The 21,574-nt window shown below is 35.8% G+C and overlaps 1 protein-coding gene across 1 annotated transcript in view; it reads left to right on the plus strand.

Moving 5' to 3' along the window:
* The first annotated feature begins 12,110 nt into the window (after window positions 1–12,110).
* Window positions 12,111–21,574, plus strand: part of gfra2b (GDNF family receptor alpha 2b) — a 57,325-nt gene continuing 47,861 nt past the window's right edge. Inside the window, exons 1-2 of the mRNA XM_016236030.1 lie at window positions 12,111–12,967; window positions 14,618–14,932. Coding sequence (XP_016091516.1) covers window positions 12,916–12,967; window positions 14,618–14,932 — 367 coding nt within the window. The 5' untranslated portion in view covers window positions 12,111–12,915. The remainder of the gene's footprint in view (window positions 12,968–14,617; window positions 14,933–21,574) is intronic.

The following is a 21,574-nucleotide window of genomic DNA, read 5'->3' on the forward strand; positions in this document are numbered from 1 at the left end:
CAGATAATTTAATGTAGTCCATTTTCATGATTGCGTCATTGATTTGCAGTTAGTGGCATAAAATGTGCCAATATTAAGCATAATTTTCAGGTGCAGAATATTCTGCATGGGACGAACAAAGTAATGAATATAGATTTATATATGTTACATATAAAATAAAAGGAAGAAAGAAAAAACTAATTAATTTTATCTCAGTTTCTCACTGGGGAATGAGTTAAATTAAATTAAAGCTTAGTCGCTAAGGCAAATGTGCTGAAATGCATTTTAATTAGAACTTTTCTATCAAGTTCTATATCTTCTGAGCCACGGACCAACCCCATCATTGTACCCAGCTCATATTTCCTACAGTCCCTCGGCTCCTTTTTGTGCTCTCGCGCGGTCTAATTATATTGATGGCTAAAAAAGCTTTGGCAACAGGATTCTGAAAGAATTGCTTGAAGATATCAGACCAGCTGACAAGTGAAATAGTGCTCGCAGCAGTCATGGGAAAGAACATTTTGTGCAAGGGAAATTGCAGTTATTATAGTCCACGTAATGCATGTCCCTAACTTAAAGACTTTTGCGCTGACTGATAGGCAGCAAAGAGCTGAGTGTAGATGGAGGACTCTGGGACTCAGGAGGACGTGAACGAGCTTGAAGGGGAGATTTATAAGAATAGGTTGTGACTGGAGGCTTAGAGAGCAGAGAATGTACTGCTTTGTGTCTTTCCTGACTGAGAGAAGAGGAGTTTTTGTTTTGAGTGAGTGTTTGGGTAGAGAGATCCAGTTTTAGAAGTGTTGAGGCGACAAGGTCAGGTATAAAAATACATCCCCTTTCTAAAATATCTAGGATTGAAGGGAAATGAAAGCATCTGGAACTTTCGACATAAGTGTGGTTTTTGTAGTTGTGATAAAGCTAGCGACAAAATCACAGAAAGGGAAGTAGTAAACACTTTTGTGAAGAACTATTGTTCATTAAAACAGAGATGGGACTAATGCTTTGTTCCAAAACCTTAGGTAGCTGACTTTTAAGACAGCATCTTAGCGGAAATGAACTTTAGAGAACACACTTGGCTCACAATTAACTTCAACAGTGTTTGGCTAAGCTAATTACATAATATTAAGCAAAAAAATACAAATATTTAAAACTCTTTCTACAATCTCAATTAGGAGTGTCAATGGTCCATTTGAGAGATAGGTGGCGGTAATGCACTTATAAGTCTGCGATCCGCCGTAAAGCAAGAAGAAGACGTGTCACGCACCGGCTGAAGAAGAAGACGCATACGCGCTCAGGACAGTTCGGACATTGCAGTGAATCAGAGGTAAAAAAAGATATAAATACTGTTCAGTTTCTTGCACAGACCGATCGTTTCGTGTCTTTACACATCAATGTATCGTCACGAGCCGCAGGGTTTAATTTGGTTTTGTTTGTGTATGTTTTTTACTCTCAAAGCCATGATTCCCCATCCATGTCCATTATAAGACTGACAGACTGCAACGGTTTGAGTTAAAAACCTTCATTTGTGTTCTACTGAAGAAACAAAGTCACCTACATCTTGGATGCCCTAGGGGTAAGCAGATAAACATCAAATTTTCATTTTTGGGTGAACTATCCCTTTAATGATTTGTTTTTCACAAACAAGCAGATTTTCACTTCACAAGATATTAACTGATGGACTGGAGGTGTCTGAATTAATTGTGGATTATTGTGATTTTTTTTATCAGCTGTTTGGACTCTCATTCTGAAGGCACCCATTCACTGCAAAGTATTCAGTGAGGAGCAAGTGATGTGATGGTAAATTTCTCCAAAACTGTTTCAATGAAGAAACAAACTCATATACATCTTGGATGGCCTGAGAGTAAGTACATTTTCATAAAATTATAACTTTTGATGAAACTATTCCTTTAAAATACTCTGTATGTATACTGTATGTTATGTTCATAAATTGGTGCATTTTCTGTGCCAAAGAGCTATGAACAGATTTGATACAGGTTACCTAAACAAAACCTTTACATAAAGCAATTGGCACATCTGCCATAAATGTTTCTTTTGGATATTATGATGGATACATGATGGAGTCCCTCGTGGCATCACAAACAAAATACAGACTCTGAGATTGCCACTAATGAGGCAGCAAAGTGTCTCTCAAGACTTTGGTAATAAGTTTGATAGCTGTGCATTAGGTGTGGATAATAAGCAATATCCCACCATATGCTTCCCTGAAATCACTGATATCTGCAATAATATCGTCAGAACTTTTGTTTATTGCAACCAAGGAGATTATGACAATAGGCATCGTCAGAGGAGAGGATGAGTGCTAACGGCTGAATCTTTGCAAGAGGAGTCGTCCTTTGGGAAAGGCGATTTAAATTGGCTTAGTGTTAATTAAACAGCACAGACAGTGAGTTGGAGTTTTTGGCATGCTTGATGAAACATGTAACAGTGCTATCGTTGGCCATTTCTAATTAAGTAACGTATCAAGTTCAAAGGCCTTTCTGCTATTTGCATGGTAATTGTCTTTAATGTTATTGATTCGAATATGTGAAGGTGGCTCAAACCACACATTACACGGCTCACAGGAATACTTGATTCTGATTGGTCAGTAATGACATTCTGAAGACAAATATTTTTATACAATGTTAAAATGCATAGCTGGATGTTTTCTCAGCAACCAGTTTCCCACACACAGTAGCTGTGGTAGTTTTTGCTTGTTTCTTGCATCACTGTATTTTTTCTTACATAATATTAATAATAATGTTCAATGTTCACATTCATTTATTTAATTACATATATAAGAAATTGTAATTTTTTTTTAAGGCGAGTCACTGCAGGTGAATAGGGTAAAAAAAAGAAAGAAAATAATTGCTTAACCCAGTTGATTGATTAAATTTATAATAATTGCAACATTTTTTTCGTATTACAAGTTTTCTAAAATGTTAGGTTTAAATATGCCAATGAGGCATTATTTAATGAAATATGCACTAATTTGCATACATTTCAAGTACAAAAATCTGAACACTGGATGAAGTCAGTTTCAAAATTCTGGTTTCATTTTTTTCAAGAGTCAAATGTTTTAACAAAGAGAATTTGGGGTATCTCATATGTGTCACTATAATTCAGAAAATACGTAGAACAGACAGAAAACAATACATTTTCACAATTGTTTGGGGAATAAAATGTTGTATATAATCAAGCAAATTATATATGAACAAATCCCTCTGTAAAAACCTGCAGGGTATAGACAGGAATAAAAATGTAAAGTTTGGTGTGTGTAAGTGCTACTGAAGTGGAGATTTATGGCTCAGTGTAGGAGAAAAAAACTCATTTTGAGAAAACGGCTTTTAAAAATATGTATTGTAATTGAAATTGAAACAAATAGATAAAGTGCTATAAAAGAAACACTTAACAGTGTCTTTTGGATGTTTTCTTTCCACTAGTCTGAAAAAACACTTTATGAAAAACCAAAAAGCCCAAAATCTCAAACTTGACAGGTGCATGAAAAAAACAGTGTTTTTGCCTGCAGGGTCTTCCCTTAAAAAAAGTCAAAATATTTAATATCACTAAATCAACCTAAATAATTCAACAAAACCATTTTAATGGGTTATATCAGGTTCAAATTTGTAGCACTTTATACAGTGTAGTTCAGTGGCCATTAAATCAATCAAGAAATACTAAAATATTGATTTGAGTTCTTATGTTAAACCTGCATTACCTTAAAGTTTTTCCTTTACAAAATAATTGGTCTGGTGGCAAGGCGAACATTATTTATAAAATATCAGTAGTGAAGTCTTCTGAGGTCAATAACTGAGATGCAAAAAAACAGCAGTTGCGCTTTTATGAAACAAGAGAGTGGTTTGATATAGAAAGACGTGAAAGTAGTGCTGGTTTCAGTTACCCAGATCAAAGGTTTCACGCCAGGTCGGTATTGTTATAATTATGATATTATACTTTTAAAAACCATATTTATTTGTAAAAATTTTTATGACATTTATTTATTATTGCATTTCATTTATTTGTTAAAAGCAATAATATTGTGAAATAATATTATAATTAAAAAAAGTCTTTATTTAAATACATTTCAAAACATAATTTATAATTTGATGATAAAACTGAATTTTCAGCATCATTACTCCAGTCTTCAGTGTCACATGATCCTTCAGAAATCATTATAATATGCTGATTTGCTGCTCAAGAAACATTTCTTATTATCAATGTTGGAAACAGTAGTGCGGTTAAATTATTATTTTTTGTGTGTGTGGAAACCACATTTATTTGAAATGGAAATGTTCTCATTATAAATGTCTTTGCTGTCACTTTTAATCAATGTGTTCTTGCTGAATAAAAGTATTTTTCCACAAAATATTAAGCCTCATAACTGTTTTCAACATTGATAACAATAAGAAATTAGTCTTGAGCACCAAATCATATTAGAATGATCCTTATGTTTTTTTTTTTTATCCTTACAATATATCAAACTAAACAAGCTGCTTGCTAAAACTCTGCCTTCACACACACAGCCTTTTCGTAAGCCAGAAGCTGATTGGTTAATTTCCAGAGGGCACTTTAAGAGAGTTAGCACAGCCAAACTGCTCTGGCTTTTTCAATAAACCATCCTTGCAATCCCAGCATGCTTTACCTTACAATCTCGCTGCTCTGATCTTTCATCAGAACTTACTCTCAGAACGGTATGGGGCATCCCAAACTTTAATCATCTTTGACCTATAAACCTCAGCCACTACAGTGCAAAACTCCCCACGGAGCCACAGAGATCTCTCTCATGCACACACACACACACACACAGCAGTTGTTCGGCAATCAATTTACCTAAAGCAGTACCGCTGAAAATTACTTAAGGAGCTCCTCTCTGCATGGCATGCCCTTCATTGCAGTGCACAAATGAGGATGCCTGTTTTTCTGACAATTTGACAGGTAAGATTGTGTTTTTCCCATTTACGGCAATCACGAAACAAGGACTGCTTTTACCTATAGAAGAAAAAAAGCGCAAATAATTGTGGCCTTTTTTGGATAACCGAAAATGATTTCAGACAACCTTGTATGTAGCACATGGAAGCCTTGGCCTAGTGGTTAGTGCATAACCACTATGTTATGGTGCTCAGGCAGGAGATGAAGGCTCATATTTGTATTCACACACTTTCTACCATGTTTCCATCTACTTTCTGCACTTAAAAGTGGAAAAAAGCCCAAAAAAGATAAATTACACACTACTTGCATCACCAAAATATGGATTCAGAGAAAGACTGTAAGGCCTATTGTATCATATTTGATATGCACAAACCTGTTGTACACAATCTACTGTATGCTTTCTGTCATCTGATTGATTGCTTATTTAGCATGCAAAATCTTTTGAGTTTTTGAATAATTTTACAACTTTATATATAAATTATAAATTTTAACCCCCACAATCCAAAATACAGTTTTATCATAAAACTAAGCATTTAAATATCATCTTATTAGGAGATATAGAGTGACAACTGATATTTATATGCATTTAATGCATATACATTTAAATGCACTGTTATAAAGATCTCATTGATTTACATTACAAGCCATCAGAATTTAATCTTACATATTAGCTATAAAAACATCAGCAACTGCACCAAATTGCATATTTTTGTTCACTTTGTTCCTTCAGGTGTTTTTCCTCCAGGAGTATGAGCTCTATATCCTCATATTTCATATTATATGAGTCATACAATCCTGATGTATCAAATATGATTCTCCACAAAAGAGAGTGGTTTGATATAGAAAGACGTGAAAGTAGTGCTGGTTTCAGTTACCCAGATCAAAGGTTTCACGCCAGGTCGGTATTGTTATAATTATGATATTATACTTTTAAAAACCATATTTATTTGTAAAAATTTTTATGACATTTATTTATTATTGCATTTCATTTATTTGTTAAAAGCAATAATATTGTGAAATAATATTATAATTAAAAAAAGTCTTTATTTAAATACATTTCAAAACATAATTTATAATTTGATGATAAAACTGAATTTTCAGCATCATTACTCCAGTCTTCAGTGTCACATGATCCTTCAGAAATCATTATAATATGCTGATTTGCTGCTCAAGAAACATTTCTTATTATCAATGTTGGAAACAGTAGTGCGGTTAAATTATTATTTTTTGTGTGTGTGGAAACCACATTTATTTGAAATGGAAATGTTCTCATTATAAATGTCTTTGCTGTCACTTTTAATCAATGTGTTCTTGCTGAATAAAAGTATTTTTCCACAAAATATTAAGCCTCATAACTGTTTTCAACATTGATAACAATAAGAAATTAGTCTTGAGCACCAAATCATATTAGAATGATCCTTATGTTTTTTTTTTTTATCCTTACAATATATCAAACTAAACAAGCTGCTTGCTAAAACTCTGCCTTCACACACACAGCCTTTTCGTAAGCCAGAAGCTGATTGGTTAATTTCCAGAGGGCACTTTAAGAGAGTTAGCACAGCCAAACTGCTCTGGCTTTTTCAATAAACCATCCTTGCAATCCCAGCATGCTTTACCTTACAATCTCGCTGCTCTGATCTTTCATCAGAACTTACTCTCAGAACGGTATGGGGCATCCCAAACTTTAATCATCTTTGACCTATAAACCTCAGCCACTACAGTGCAAAACTCCCCACGGAGCCACAGAGATCTCTCTCATGCACACACACACACACACACAGCAGTTGTTCGGCAATCAATTTACCTAAAGCAGTACCGCTGAAAATTACTTAAGGAGCTCCTCTCTGCATGGCATGCCCTTCATTGCAGTGCACAAATGAGGATGCCTGTTTTTCTGACAATTTGACAGGTAAGATTGTGTTTTTCCCATTTACGGCAATCACGAAACAAGGACTGCTTTTACCTATAGAAGAAAAAAAGCGCAAATAATTGTGGCCTTTTTTGGATAACCGAAAATGATTTCAGACAACCTTGTATGTAGCACATGGAAGCCTTGGCCTAGTGGTTAGTGCATAACCACTATGTTATGGTGCTCAGGCAGGAGATGAAGGCTCATATTTGTATTCACACACTTTCTACCATGTTTCCATCTACTTTCTGCACTTAAAAGTGGAAAAAAGCCCAAAAAAGATAAATTACACACTACTTGCATCACCAAAATATGGATTCAGAGAAAGACTGTAAGGCCTATTGTATCATATTTGATATGCACAAACCTGTTGTACACAATCTACTGTATGCTTTCTGTCATCTGATTGATTGCTTATTTAGCATGCAAAATCTTTTGAGTTTTTGAATAATTTTACAACTTTATATATAAATTATAAATTTTAACCCCCACAATCCAAAATACAGTTTTATCATAAAACTAAGCATTTAAATATCATCTTATTAGGAGATATAGAGTGACAACTGATATTTATATGCATTTAATGCATATACATTTAAATGCACTGTTATAAAGATCTCATTGATTTACATTACAAGCCATCAGAATTTAATCTTACATATTAGCTATAAAAACATCAGCAACTGCACCAAATTGCATATTTTTGTTCACTTTGTTCCTTCAGGTGTTTTTCCTCCAGGAGTATGAGCTCTATATCCTCATATTTCATATTATATGAGTCATACAATCCTGATGTATCAAATATGATTCTCCACAAAAACACATACGTAAAATTTGTATATATATACACACATATATTTTTAGATTTTGTCTAAAAGTTAAACAAACTGTTCTGTTTTTTCGGACTATTATTTTATATGTCAAGCTTTATGGGGTTAAAACTGCATTTGGGACACAGCCTGCAGACTTAATCTTGAAACATATAATGCTAAATTATGTAAGAATTCATAACGCTTTCAAGTTGAGGTAGCAGAAAAAGAGGGAGTTGCTTCTCATTAGTGTACAAACAGCCTGTGCCGCCCCACTGACATGTGAACAATGTGGACAGTCTCTGTGGTCAGAGCGTTTTCCACTAGGAAAGTCTGTCACATCGTTTCCTTTCCCATCATCACAAACATCACTGCATCGCTGATGACAGATTAGGAGGTGGAGTGTGCTTTTTCGTCTCACTTTAAAGTCACCTTTGTCTCTGCTGATGACAAGGTCAGTGATTTCAGATTTGAAGCCTGGGCAAGGACTGTTGCTGTGTGACTGGTGGGTGATGTGTGTTGTTTAAATATGCCATTGCTTTCGCTGCTATTATATGTCTCAGAGAATAACCTTGTCATGCAGTCTATGGGCATGTGGTTTGAGCGAACAAACCCACGCAGATTCTTGAGCCTGCAGGTCAAAAGAGCAGTGAGTGCTGGGGAAGAGTAGATTATTTTTTATATACAAATCATAGATTTTAATATGTGCACTGTATTTTTTTTTTTAAAGAAAATTACTGTAAAGATGGTACAGTAAAATTTAAGTAAGTAAGTTACCTTACTATATAGAGTGGAAAACCTGTGTTCTAACCTGACATGTAATTAAAAAAAAAAAAAATCTAATTTATTGTTTTCAGGTAAAAACGAATGAATTACCAAATAAATTATGGTAAAAAAACAGTAAAATGACATTTCCAAAAGTCCCTGATTGACACATGATTGATCATATGATTATATTTTATTTTTGATAGTTTTTTCTTATTTTTGTTACTAATAGTGTACATTAGGCTGTTTTGTGTGACAATGTTAATTAACATTTTATAATTTAATAAAATATAAGGCACCAAAATGTCTTCCCTTAATACCTAAAACTTTGTCACCATATTTTTATGGTGAATTTCTGGCAACCACAGCTACTGTTTCCTGCTGTTCTATTAATACACAAATATACCTCTTGGTATGATTTGCATGTTTTTACATGTGTATTTTTTGGGGGGTGTGGGGTGATACAAATGTCCTGATATCATAATGAAGAGAGATAAAGAGAAAAAATATAAATAAATAAAGGAGTCATTTGGTGCAACCAACACATGAAAAGAGAAAGAAATGCATAAAACAGGAAATATGACTTGGCAGACCCTTGTGAGTGAGCATCAAGGTCATAAAGTAAAAATATCAGAAGATTTGGCCCTTTTATGATGAGTTTAGCTTAGGTTGTAAAACGTTATATGATGCAAAAAAAACTTGACATTTATGAATTATATAAATTATATGAGATTTTGAATGAATAATTAATGATAATTAATCATATTAAATTAAATATAATATCACACGTATTCAAGATGCAAGGAAAACATGTTAATGGTTTATATGTAACGGTTACACCACTTGACATTTTAACACATTTAATCATTTGTAAAGGTGGTTTAAAAGCTTTCAAAAAAAATAAAATAAAATGAAACCAAAATACAAAACATTTATCCCTAAGAACCTGGCAAATGCTTTACTATTTTTTCTTTATCATTAACACTCATTATGGACATTTGCATATGCAGAACTGCGATGGAATGGAACTGCCTTTTGCAGACGGCATCTGTCAGTTCACTTTCATGTGTTCACAGCCAGCTCTTGACCTTTCCAATATGGCCGTCGCACAGATGTCTGGTAATTAGGAAGAGCTGGCAATGCAGTTTCTAGGTATTTATATCTACAGTATATACACAATCAACTGCATACAGCGTGTAGTTTTACCGACGCTAGCCAGAACTCGAAATGGTTAGCCAAACACAGCGAAGACATCATTAAAATACACAACATGGATTCAAACCACTGAACTCTTTGAGAATCTTGCACGTTGAGTCACTGAATGACTCAGTCTGTGTAATGTACGATGTAAGATGGCTTATGCTATTGTGTGTGAAATATGAAAACAGGACATGATTATTGCATCAGATAATAGTGACCAAAACACAGTCAGTCAGTCTTTTTCAGGATAGCAGAATGATGAGACCACTGAGCATGCCAGTTTGATTCTGTGGAGCAAATGCTGATGGGGAAGATTGAGAGACGAGCCAAAAAATATCACATGCACTTAAACGACAACAGCACAACAGCCTGCCGAGATAATGATATTCCATCCTCCTCTGCAGTAAAAGCCTGGCTTATTTGAATATCTCCATCAGTTTTACATAGAACATTGAGCTACTGTATATAATAAATATTGATAGGACTGGCAACATCTAGTATGTGAGACAACAAATCCGTAATCAGCATTTCGCTGTTAGAAAGCCGGAAATTCTAACACTTATAGCACAAAACAGTCATTTCCCATTAGAGTAAAATCATTCGAAGTGTTTCACAGACGGTTGCACCCAGGTGAAAGGAATACATCGTACACAGCCGTCCTGTTAAGCACTGCTGGAGTAAACAGAGCAGATAGGAGGAAATGTACATTACTGATGACTGCATTAGATAACTACATCAAAACGTCTCGGCTTTGTGCAGGATTCTGGGGGACCTTGAAGGCTACTGCACAACGAGAAGCGAGACAATTATTTTCTTTCTCATAATGGGCTTGTCAAAGGCTGCTTTCTGCTCGCTAAGAGGAGCCTAGGATTTCGTCTTTTATGTCGGCTGCCTGTTTCCCCTCTCTACTTTAAAAAGGCTTGGGGGGGAGAATCTGCACGATGACATGTTGACAAAGTAGCCCTGTTTCTCTTCCCTGACGGTCGATTTCAAAAAGCAATGCGTTTGTTAACTATATCACTCCGAAATGAGAAGCATGCATGATGAAGGTGCAAATATCAAGCTACTTGAATATGCTTTCACCAGACAGAAAAACAGTTCTGTTTAACCTATTTTTTCTTCTGAAACAGACCACGTGCAAATGCTATTACTCACTTTTATAAATTATTTTACTCAGAGCTATTTGATGATGTAATAAAATTACTATCAGTTTATACAGGTTACAAGCTATATATATATATATATATAATATAATTAATTTCACCTATATTTTAAATTATACATTTCATTGCATTGTGGGTTCATGGAAATGTCTATAAAATTATAGAAAACTATCAATAAATATTCTTAAATATATTATTTAATGGGGATTTTCATAAATGCAATATGCAATTTCTCCAGAGGAGATTGGAGAATAATTAGCATATACTTGCTTGGAGTGATGATATAGTTGATTAAGCTTTTGAATTGAATGCCTCTACTTCATCTTAAACAGTTTGTTTATGACAGGCAATGCGCATTTACAAATTTACAGATTACAAATGTATCTCTGTTTATATGGTTAATTAGCTCAACTCATTTAGAGACGCCATTATATAACTGAAATTTCCCTCATGTTCTCATTTAGACATACATATTGATTTGTTCAAACATAAGCTTCAGACCAGTGATTTAGTATGAAATTAATGAATGAACTTTTGCTCTAGTAACTAAGAGTAGACTTGATAATAATAATAATAATAATAACAATAAAATGTTAGACCTACACCTTAAGGGTGACAAAAAACTTCTTGCGTTTGAACATTTGTGACAGCATGCCCCAGTAGTGGCAACATGTGCCTGTAGTAAATAACACATGATATGGGGTAAGTTGTCACAAAAAACTGCCATTGTCTAGTGTATGATATGCTTTTTAGCAAAATATAATAATTTAAACAACTCTAAAATTATAAAAAAAATAACAGTTTTATAATAACAAACATAAATAAATAATATAAAGCATAAGACAACCTGCACTAAAATGTGATAAGTGCCTAATAATAATCTGATGTTTATGAAAATATTTGTGATAGATAGATAGATGATATTGCTATTTTAATGTTTAAACCCATCATATAAACCACATTTGACTTTTGACTCGAAAACCTTATATTTCAGAGACAGTTTGCCCAGCCTCTTTCTGCATTATATTGTCACTAAAGTACTTTAACACACATTTCACACAAAGCAGTAGAAATGTATCTGGCAGCAAATCCTATTTGACTGTATATACTAATAATGATCACTTAAATGTGGCAAATTATCTTCCATTAACTTATTCTATTAGCTAATTTGAACATTCAAATTTATTATTTTTAATGCTACTAAATGTGAGCTGCACCAATGCTGGAGAAAGAGGAAACAAATCCCACCAAGAGTGTCAAAAAGTCCTATTTGTGGAGCGCAAGGTCGTCTCAGACATGACTGTGCTATGGTGCGTCGATGCCCTTGTGCACTCAGCCAGTGCGCAGCGGTCAGATTCATGCGGTGATATGTTTTCATTGCGTCCGCTCTGACGTGAAGAGCGACAGAGCCCCGAGGGTCGGACATGCAACTTCAGTTTCGTGGGAGAAAGCATTTCCCTGCGCCAGAGAAAACAGACGATAAGTGGAACTGGAAGTGCCCTTTCCCTGTTTGTTTTCTTTATCACCGGCTCGGAAAAACTACGGCAGTTCTGAAGCCACAGGCACGCTAGTGGACACATAAGGATTTTCTGATGAAAGTCAAGGTTGTCCAGCTTAAAGTCGAGGTTATCCAGCGAGGAAGATTTATCGCTTCTCACAGGAGTCCGCAGAGATCTTTAGTTCACGCGAACTGCCAACTTCTGTTTGAAAGAGCTTAAATATGCGTTTATACGACAGAGGAATAACCGGTGATAATATGAAGTCATTTGTAACATAACATCTCTGAAATTAAAGTTTTAAAGATTATCTAACGTTCGTAAATATCAACCACAATTAGAAACGCGAAATAAAACGCGGGCTCGTGCTACCATTTTGTTCCAAATTTGAGGAATGCTTCGACGGTCTCGTGGAAAGGATATGTTGGACAGTTTCATAAAGTAAATGCCAATTAGTCTTTTTTTTACTAACTTACTTCTCAAAAGTCCCAAAAGGAGATATCCAAGTACTGGAATTGTACGGTTTGAACTATTTCTGACGCTATTTCATCCAGCGACTGGCTGTTGGAAATGAACCTGAGGTGTGAAGAAGACGTCCGTTAAATATCCGTTGGATTTGTCGGCGAACATTACCGGATTCTGGGATCGTAACAAGCTCATTGGGAGTTCGAATGGGATCTATCATGATTTTACTGAATATTCTGAGCGTCCTGTTTTTATTGGGTAAGTGATGAATCGAATGTTTCATAAATGAGATGAGAACCCACACGGACAATCATTTTTCATATGGAGAGAGTGTAGACATTTATCTGCCTGCGTAAAGTAAACATTTGACGGTCAAAGAGACAGTTTTCAGAATGAACTCAGTCTTTCATACTGGCAGCCCTCTATACTTCAATAGTCTCATCTCTCAGTCAGAGGAAAGATCAAGATTGAACAAACTGTGTTATATTACAGAAGCTGGGTTTACGTTGCAATGCAATGCTTGTTATTTCACGATGCAGTAGGCTAACCTCTGTTCCCCAACTAGAATAAGATTGCTCGTTATTTAGAAGAACTTCAGGGCATCGTTACGTGAGATATCATGTCCAAAGGTGCTGAGACCAGTGTCAAAACTTAATCGAAAAAATGGAGTGAAAATGTCCAACATAAAAAAAACGGTAGCTTTTCGAGACGCTGAAATTAAACATTTCTGAGTTTAAAAACACAATTGAGTTTTGGCTTCAGTAATACAAAAACACCATGCAGTGCAACATAAATTTGCTGATTTGTTTATTTTGATTGACTGATTGATGAATGGTCTAGAAGGAATGGGGTACACACATGCAAAGTACATACATACTTTCAAGTGTCCATAAAAGGCGATCCCAAAATTCGGAGAAACCAGAAATTGCGTTCGTCTCAAGTAACCATAGCAACAATACTCAACTCCTGCACTTTCAGTTTGGTTCGGTGTCCTATCAAACGCTAGCTTCCACCGGCGAAATATAAATAGGTAAATATTACATAACATTTGATTAAAGAACGACATCTAAAATATATCACCAAAACAGCAATTAAAACTTTAAAAAGACAGATTTGACGATAAGGCCAGAAGACGAGCATCAACAGATTGTGCCCATTAAGTATCATTAGTTGCAATTAGTTGCTTATGCTTAAAATAGGCCTGCATAAACTTATGGTCGGTCATGTAGCTAAATTTAGGCGTAGCATGTGGGATGCGCAGACAACTATCCAAATGCATTACTATTATTTATTAAGTGTCCCTTTGTAGCCTGTGAAAGAGAAGTTCTAGTTAATTAAAGAACGTTTTTACGTGCTAATTACATAATGACACTTTTGGGAAACATGCTATACAGATTTAGTACTACTTAAGCCCTTATTAACGTTCTGTTTAGTGTTTTGGGAAATCTAGCCCAGGTTATTTGAACCCAGAACCACTGAGAGGAACTGTCCATGGTGCTGAAAACACGCGAAAACCTCTTAAAGGCTTATAATAAAATATATATTTTTAAACATCCACGTTTTTAGGTTGTACTATTATTGTATAGTCACATTTTAAATGTTTTACTTCAATGTTTTCTTCATAATGTGTTTGATATGACAGTAATGTTGAGTAATTCAATTCACTTCCATCTGGTGCAGTTCCTTTCCTCACCGACAGGAGTCTGTTATTAGGGTTTAATGTTTTCTGCTGTATCACTGTGGGGAAAAAATGGTACCTTAGGACTCTTTTGGGTCTCTACAAAAATACTAAATAAATATGATTAGTTTTGTTCTTTTCTAAATTAAGTCATATTAAAAACAAATAAATAAAAACTTCATTCACACCACCTCTTACCCAGTCTGATGATGCCCATGCCCTTCCCACAGATGAGGTGGTACTTTCCATGGCCAGCCATTCTGCCTTGTCAGGGCTGGGAACTCATGGTTGGAGAACCCCCATGGACTGCCTGAGGGCCAGTGAGGTGTGCAACCAAAACTCACAGTGCAGCTCACGCTTCCGCATCATGCGCCAGTGCTTGGTAGGTCGTGACAGGACTACCATGCTGGCCAACAGGGAGTGTCAGGCCGCCCTTGAGGTGCTGCAGGACAGCCCCCTGTACGACTGCCGCTGCAAGAGGGGCATGAAGAGAGAGCTCCAATGTCTGCAGAGCTACTGGAGTATTCATATGGGTCTCAATGAAGGTAAGGCTGCATTTTTGATCTTAAAGTGTTTTTCTGTCCCATCCTATACACAAGCCAAGGTTTATTTCTGTGAAAAGTGTAAAAACTGTGGCATTGTTTGTTTAGGAATCTTGCTCAGCTCCAAACAATTGCTCGATCAATGGTGTGAGTATGGGGCGGGACAATCTGTTTGGTGAACAGTGTGACACACTTTGCCTATAAAGTGACTGTTTATGCAAAAATTAGCATTTGGTCTTCATGTACATCATGCATACATGGGTTGCCAGATTGAGGATACACAACAGGAACAAGCACAATTAACCAAGAAGTTGATGAGTTGCTTTATCCTTGTGCCTCTGGTCATAGAGCTTTTTGGATGGATGCCGCAGCCTTTCAGGTAGGGGCAGAATCTGCAATCTCTGACACAGTTTGTTTGCTAGATTCCATGGCTGCAATATGCTGCATCTTCCACCAACTGGCAACCCAGGGTGTTGAAATACTATTGGGTAAATTGGCAGTGGGCGGAATCCATCAGACCAAAACAAATTCTGAAACTGAATGCACATTTCGAAGTAGAATAACTCGTTGTAGCATTGTTTTTTGGAGAAACAAGTATGTGAACTTAACATGTTTCCTAAATATCTGCAAACATATTATGGCATTTTTATTTGCTTTAGTAAAGTCCAAAAAATTATGATACAACATCTTTAACTAACACTATATATAAAAATGTTAATTGCAATGGTGTGAGTATGGGGCGGGACAATCTGTTTGGTGAACAGTGTGACACACTTTGCCTATAAAGTGACTGTTTATGCAAAAATTAGCATTTGGTCTTCATGTACATCATGCATACATGGGTTGCCAGATTGAGGATACACAACAGGAACAAGCACAATTAACCAAGAAGTTGATGAGTTGCTTTATCCTTGTTGTAATGTGCCTCTGGTCATAGAGCTTTTTGGATGGATGCCGCAGCCTTTCAGGTAGGGGCAGAATCTGCAATCTCTGACACAGTTTGTTTGCTAGATTCCATGGCTGCAATATGCTGCATCTTCCACCAACTGGCAACCCAGGGTGTTGAAATACTATTGGGTACATTGGCAGTGGGCGGAATCCATCAGACCAAAACAAATTCTGAAACTGAATGCACATTTCGAAGTAGAATAACTCGTTGTAGCATTGTTTTTTGGAGAAACAAGTATGTGAACTTAACATGTTTCCTAAATATCTGCAAACATATTATGGCATTTTTATTTGCTTTAGTAAAGTCCAAAAAATTATGATACAACATCTTTAACTAACACTATATATAAAAATGTTAATTGAAATAAAGCTGCAATAATATAAAATACCAATTTTAGACAAAAATCTTACACTAAAAAAATCTTAGCACTAAAACGACTAACTGGAAATGAATAAAAAATAAAACGGAAATAAAATTAAATTAAACAAACAGTGATAGTTAAAAAAGACTAATAAAAATGATTAAAATTACTGAAAATTTAACTAAAAATAGAATTAAAACTGAAAAAAAATCCAATTCAAAATATTAATATCTATGAAAGTATAAAAAAAAATGCTACACTGCTGTGAAACACAAAATATGATATTTTGAAAAATATTTTTGTCCATCAAATGAAAGTCAATATAGGGGCCAAAACAACAACTGGATTCCACTGACTTTCACGTATGGACATTTTTCAAAATCTCTTGTGTGTTCAGCAGAAGAAAGTCAGTTATGTCAAGTCGTTCCCACAACTTTCTAATTTGTTCCTTCATTTGAATTAAATCATGGCCACAAATTAAGAATTTGTTCCCTTGTTTTAGCATTAAAATTCTTTAAACTAAAACAAGGGTATGGAGTAATAAAGCAAGTAAACAAGTTCTTAATTTGTGGCCTCAATAAATATATTTTTGTCTTCATGTCATGTCCGGGGCTCTGTAGAAACGACACGGTATTTCATTTTTGTGTGAACTGTTCCTTTAAGTGATATTTGAAATATTGTGCATCAAAATGGTCTTGGTGGAATCTTGGAAACAAATGGCTGTGAGTTGCTTTTCCAAGTGCTGCATAATAGATGATTTGTTTTTTACTTGACACAAGGGAGATCTGTAGCGTAGATTTAGGGTGGCATCGATGTGCGGAGCAGACAATTAACCAGATTGCAGAGAAAGTCAACGCGTACCTGCTCTCTTTACAGTCAGTCTATTACAGAAGCGTTCAGACTTCTGAAATGGCAGTTAGCATTTGCCTTTGGGAGTGTAGGGAATCATTATAGGATTTAAGCAGTGCAAATCGGCCTGAATTATAACCCATCTGCTTTGGCAGTTGCTGCGGGAGCCACAACAAATAGGGTCCTATTGATGCGAGTAATCAGAGAGCCTTTTAAAGCAACTGCCCCTCTCAAGTCTGGCATTTCAATGAGGCATTGTGGACTGCTGGGCCTGCTTACTGCCTGCTGAGGTAAGGGGAAAAAATAAAAATCACACAGCTTCCTTTCATCAGAAGCTGTGTGCAAACAGATTAGGTACTGCAGAAAGTTAATGCCATGCAAATGTGCCACATTCCAACCCTCACGTTAGACGAAACAGAGAATAATAAGTGATGCAACAGACATGTTGGCAGAGATGAAGGCATTCATACAAAGCATTAACAATTAGCAAAAACTTGTTCGGGTGTTCCAGAAGTTAAGAAGCAACTTGTACTTATATGAATTTGCCTTCAGTTTCCAAACAAACAATTTGTTCTTTGAGCGTTTCTCTGTTGAAAATGGTTGGACCCAGTTTTGTGTCCTACTTTGGACAGCTCCAGTCCTCATTATGATGTTTTTCTTGCAACTTTGCTCTTCAATTCACTACAGCCATTTCATTGGCTTCAGAAAAATACAGGTTGCTCTCAAGCGGCAGTGAAGGACCACGCAGCAATGATTGCACCTTGACAGAACTATCAAATCCACTGACGCTACACAATTGGCCCAACGAACACTCAATAATCAGCCAAACTAAGAGCGGCCCCATCAAAGGTTCATCTTTCTGCCATTCAGTTTGAATGGAATGGATTTTCTATTTCTAAAGAAACAGGCCTCCATAAAACAAAACAAAACAGGTCAAATATTGGTCAAACCTAGTTAGGATGTAGAAAAAAAAAGAGAAACATGGGAATGGCATTGAAGTGAGAAGGCGCTGAAGTTGCCGCGAGCTCAGAGGTTTGAGGTTTTGCCAAAGCAAGCAAGAAGCCGGAGTTGTCCCTCATCGCAGTGCTAAAACGACTCAGTGCTCTGTTGGAGCATAACCCCTTCGCCTCGATCGTTCCCTCTTGCCGAGTCCAAGCCCTCGCAGCATTATTCATTCTGATCCATAACACAGACAGGCATGTTGTGGCATTCAGAGAATCACCAACAGACACTGCCAACTAGGATGCCTGGGACGTCTGCTCCAGATTTAGAAACACAGGCCTAGTTGTGCTTTGCAATTTACATGAAGCTCTCCATCTCCACTAAAAATTCCTGTTGACCGGGATTTACAAACCTACTAGATTTGTGAGGCCAAACATCAGGTGGTGAAAGCAGAAACGTTAAAGGAATAGCTCACCCATTCACCCTTGGCCATCCAAGATGTAGATGAGTTTGTTTCTTCGGAATGGATTTGGAGAAATGTTACATTATTTTCTTAACAATGGGTCCTCTGCAGTAAATGGGTGCCGTCAGAATGAGCTTCTAATAAAAACATCACAATAATCCACAAGTAATTGCTTCCTGCTAAAATATGAGTTCCATAATGAGTTAACCATAATAGTGCTTGCAGTGAAAACAAATCGTTTTGTCTGAATCAGAAGAGAAATATGCACATATTGACCACTGCTTAAACAGTTATAAACAAATATGTTGGTGGATTTTGATGTGAGAGGATAACAGGGTATGAACATGTTTACCGGAGGAAACATTATTATGGATTATGGACTATATTTTGGCCAGAAGCACCATGGATTTGTTTCTTACGAACATGCAGGTTTTCATTTCTCAAGACGTTAATTGATGGACTGAGTGTGGATTACTTGTAGATTATTGTAAAGTTTTTATCAGCTGTTTCGACTCTCATTCTGTTGGCACCCATTCACTGCAGCGGATCCACTGGTGAGCAAGTGATATAATGCTAGGTTACTCGACATCTGTTGCCATTAAGAAACAAACTAAGCTAGGCAGGAGGGTGATTTTTGGCTCTTTTTTGTGAGCTATTCCTTTAGGCAAGGAGCTCAAAATATTATGTTAAATGAGCTGTGGTGTCATGGTGACCCTAACACAAACATTTTGATTTGAATTTGCAGATAACAAACTAAATATTTGGTATTTGTAATTGCTACGGTACATTTTAGCTGGATGGCTTGTTTGCACTGTCGATAGTGGAACACTAATGAATACATTAATAGTGTGATTATTTCAAAGCGTAATGATTAGTTTGTGCTAATGGAAAGATAATGGCTGTTATAATTATTGTAAATTAGTTGATAATTGTAGGAATGTAGGAAGCTATTTGTGTCTCATAAAACATTACTTTTGCTGGTGTAACCTAATGTAAAAATAATAATTTATCAATAAAACAGTTAATCTTGATATTACCACATGAAACGGAATATATACATACTGTATCTGTATATGTACACCATGTATTTAAATCTACATTACCATTCAAGTTTGGGGTGCAGCAAGATTTTTTTTTCTTCGAAAGAATACTCCGTTCTTTTGAACTTTCTATTCATAAAATAATTCTTTAAAAATGCGTCATGTTTCCACAAAAATATTAAGCAGCCCAACTCTTTTCAACATTATAATAAATGTTTCTTGAGCAGCAAATCAGCATATTAGAATGATTTCTGAAGGACCATATGATACTGAAGACTGGAGTAATGATGCTGAAAATTCATTTTTGCATCACAAGAATAAATTACGTTCTAAAATATATTCAAAAAAGGTTATTTTAAATTGTAATAAAATGTCACAATATTACTGTTTTTACTGTATTTTTTTCATCAAATATATGCAGCCTTGGTGAGCATAAGAACCTTCTTAAGGACATCTTTCTGACCCTAAACTTTTGAGCGTATTTACTGAACCCAACACACATAAAATGTTCTAATGGAACATCATAGTTTCCAGCAGAATAAGAAGAACGCTGTGTAAAACAGATATAGAGCATGAAGTGTACTATACACTAAACCTAGTGATTTCCCTCTCCAGCTTCATTTTGACAATTTTAATAGGACATTTTTGCTGGCATATAGTTTGCCTGTATCTCTGTCATTGAACACTGGGGGCAATTATGTAATTACAGTCAAATCTGCAGCCTATGACCTTAGCCAGAGCCTATGCAAATTTGTATTATAGCCGTCCATGTTAATTAGGACATTATACTAGATTTTAAATAAGGAGGATTTAGGCGTTAAATAAAGCAACTAAGAATGTCCTCTGACATAACTAGTCCTGTGACTTCTTCTGTAGTGCAAAATTCAAAATTACACTTATTTTGTGGTTAAAATGTGTAAATTGAGAAGAAAACACAATCAAACAACAATCTTTTAAAGTATAAACAGATATTATAGTCAATGATAGTGAGGTTAGTTATTTTCTAAATGAAGAAAAACTCAACAGCTGTTTCTTGTTACATTTTTGCCATACAACGTGACATTGTGGTGATACTGTTATCGCTTTTATAGCTCAGAAATGCAGCAGTTTATGAGCTAAAACAGTACCTGTTATCAATGTACTGACGTATAAAATAATAATACTGTTTCACGCTTTTATTTAATGGACAGCATCCATGATCCAATCAAATCCCGATTTATCTCACAAATTTTTTTCCTCATTCCCTCACTGAAGTAAATGTATTCATGTTAACTAAATTTATTACACGGCTCTGTGGAATACTTGATTCTGATTGGTCAATCGCGCAATCCAGCGGTATGTTATTCCCAGATAACAACTGCCAAACTGAATAACACACTGCTCATCCGGGTACTACAAGTTATCTTGACCGGTACTACTTATATGCTTAACGAGTCACTCTGCTATCGTTGACTGTCTGGCGCCATTTTGTGACTGAAAACACTTAACCACAGCGTGTTACAATAGAAGACTTCAGCATTAATTTCAACATATATGGTAAAAACTAATCTTTTTAGCCGTGTAATAAGTGGGATAATGTACATCCAGCCAGTTGTTATCTCAGAATAAAACCCTTCAGGCTGATACAAGACCCCTCTGCTTCGCGTCGGGGTCCTGATCCCACTGTTGGGGTTTATTCGGAGATAACAACCGGCTGGATGTACATTATCCCTTACATGCAGTCCCAAATGCTCTCTGCATTCATAAGTATTTCAGTACATAATTATATTAGTAATCCAAATATTGACATTTTGTTATATGCACTAATTTTAGCAACATTCTCTGTGAATGGTAATGATACATGAGCGAGCCCATCACAGCAGTCAATGAGTCAGAAAATAAATATATAATACAACAGCCCATCATTATGAATTTACCAGCTTAACTTATGCTGATTCGGTACTAATTACATTCCTACAGCTTATCAGAAGATTAGCATTAACCAAGCCACGTTTTATGAGCTAAATTGATTGAAGATAATTAGCAAAGTACACCAGATAGT

Source organism: Sinocyclocheilus grahami, unplaced genomic scaffold (assembly GCF_001515645.1).
Source record: "Sinocyclocheilus grahami isolate Dianchi unplaced genomic scaffold, SAMN03320097.WGS_v1.1 scaffold478.1, whole genome shotgun sequence".
In the NCBI taxonomy this organism is placed as follows: Eukaryota; Metazoa; Chordata; class Actinopteri; order Cypriniformes; family Cyprinidae; genus Sinocyclocheilus; species Sinocyclocheilus grahami.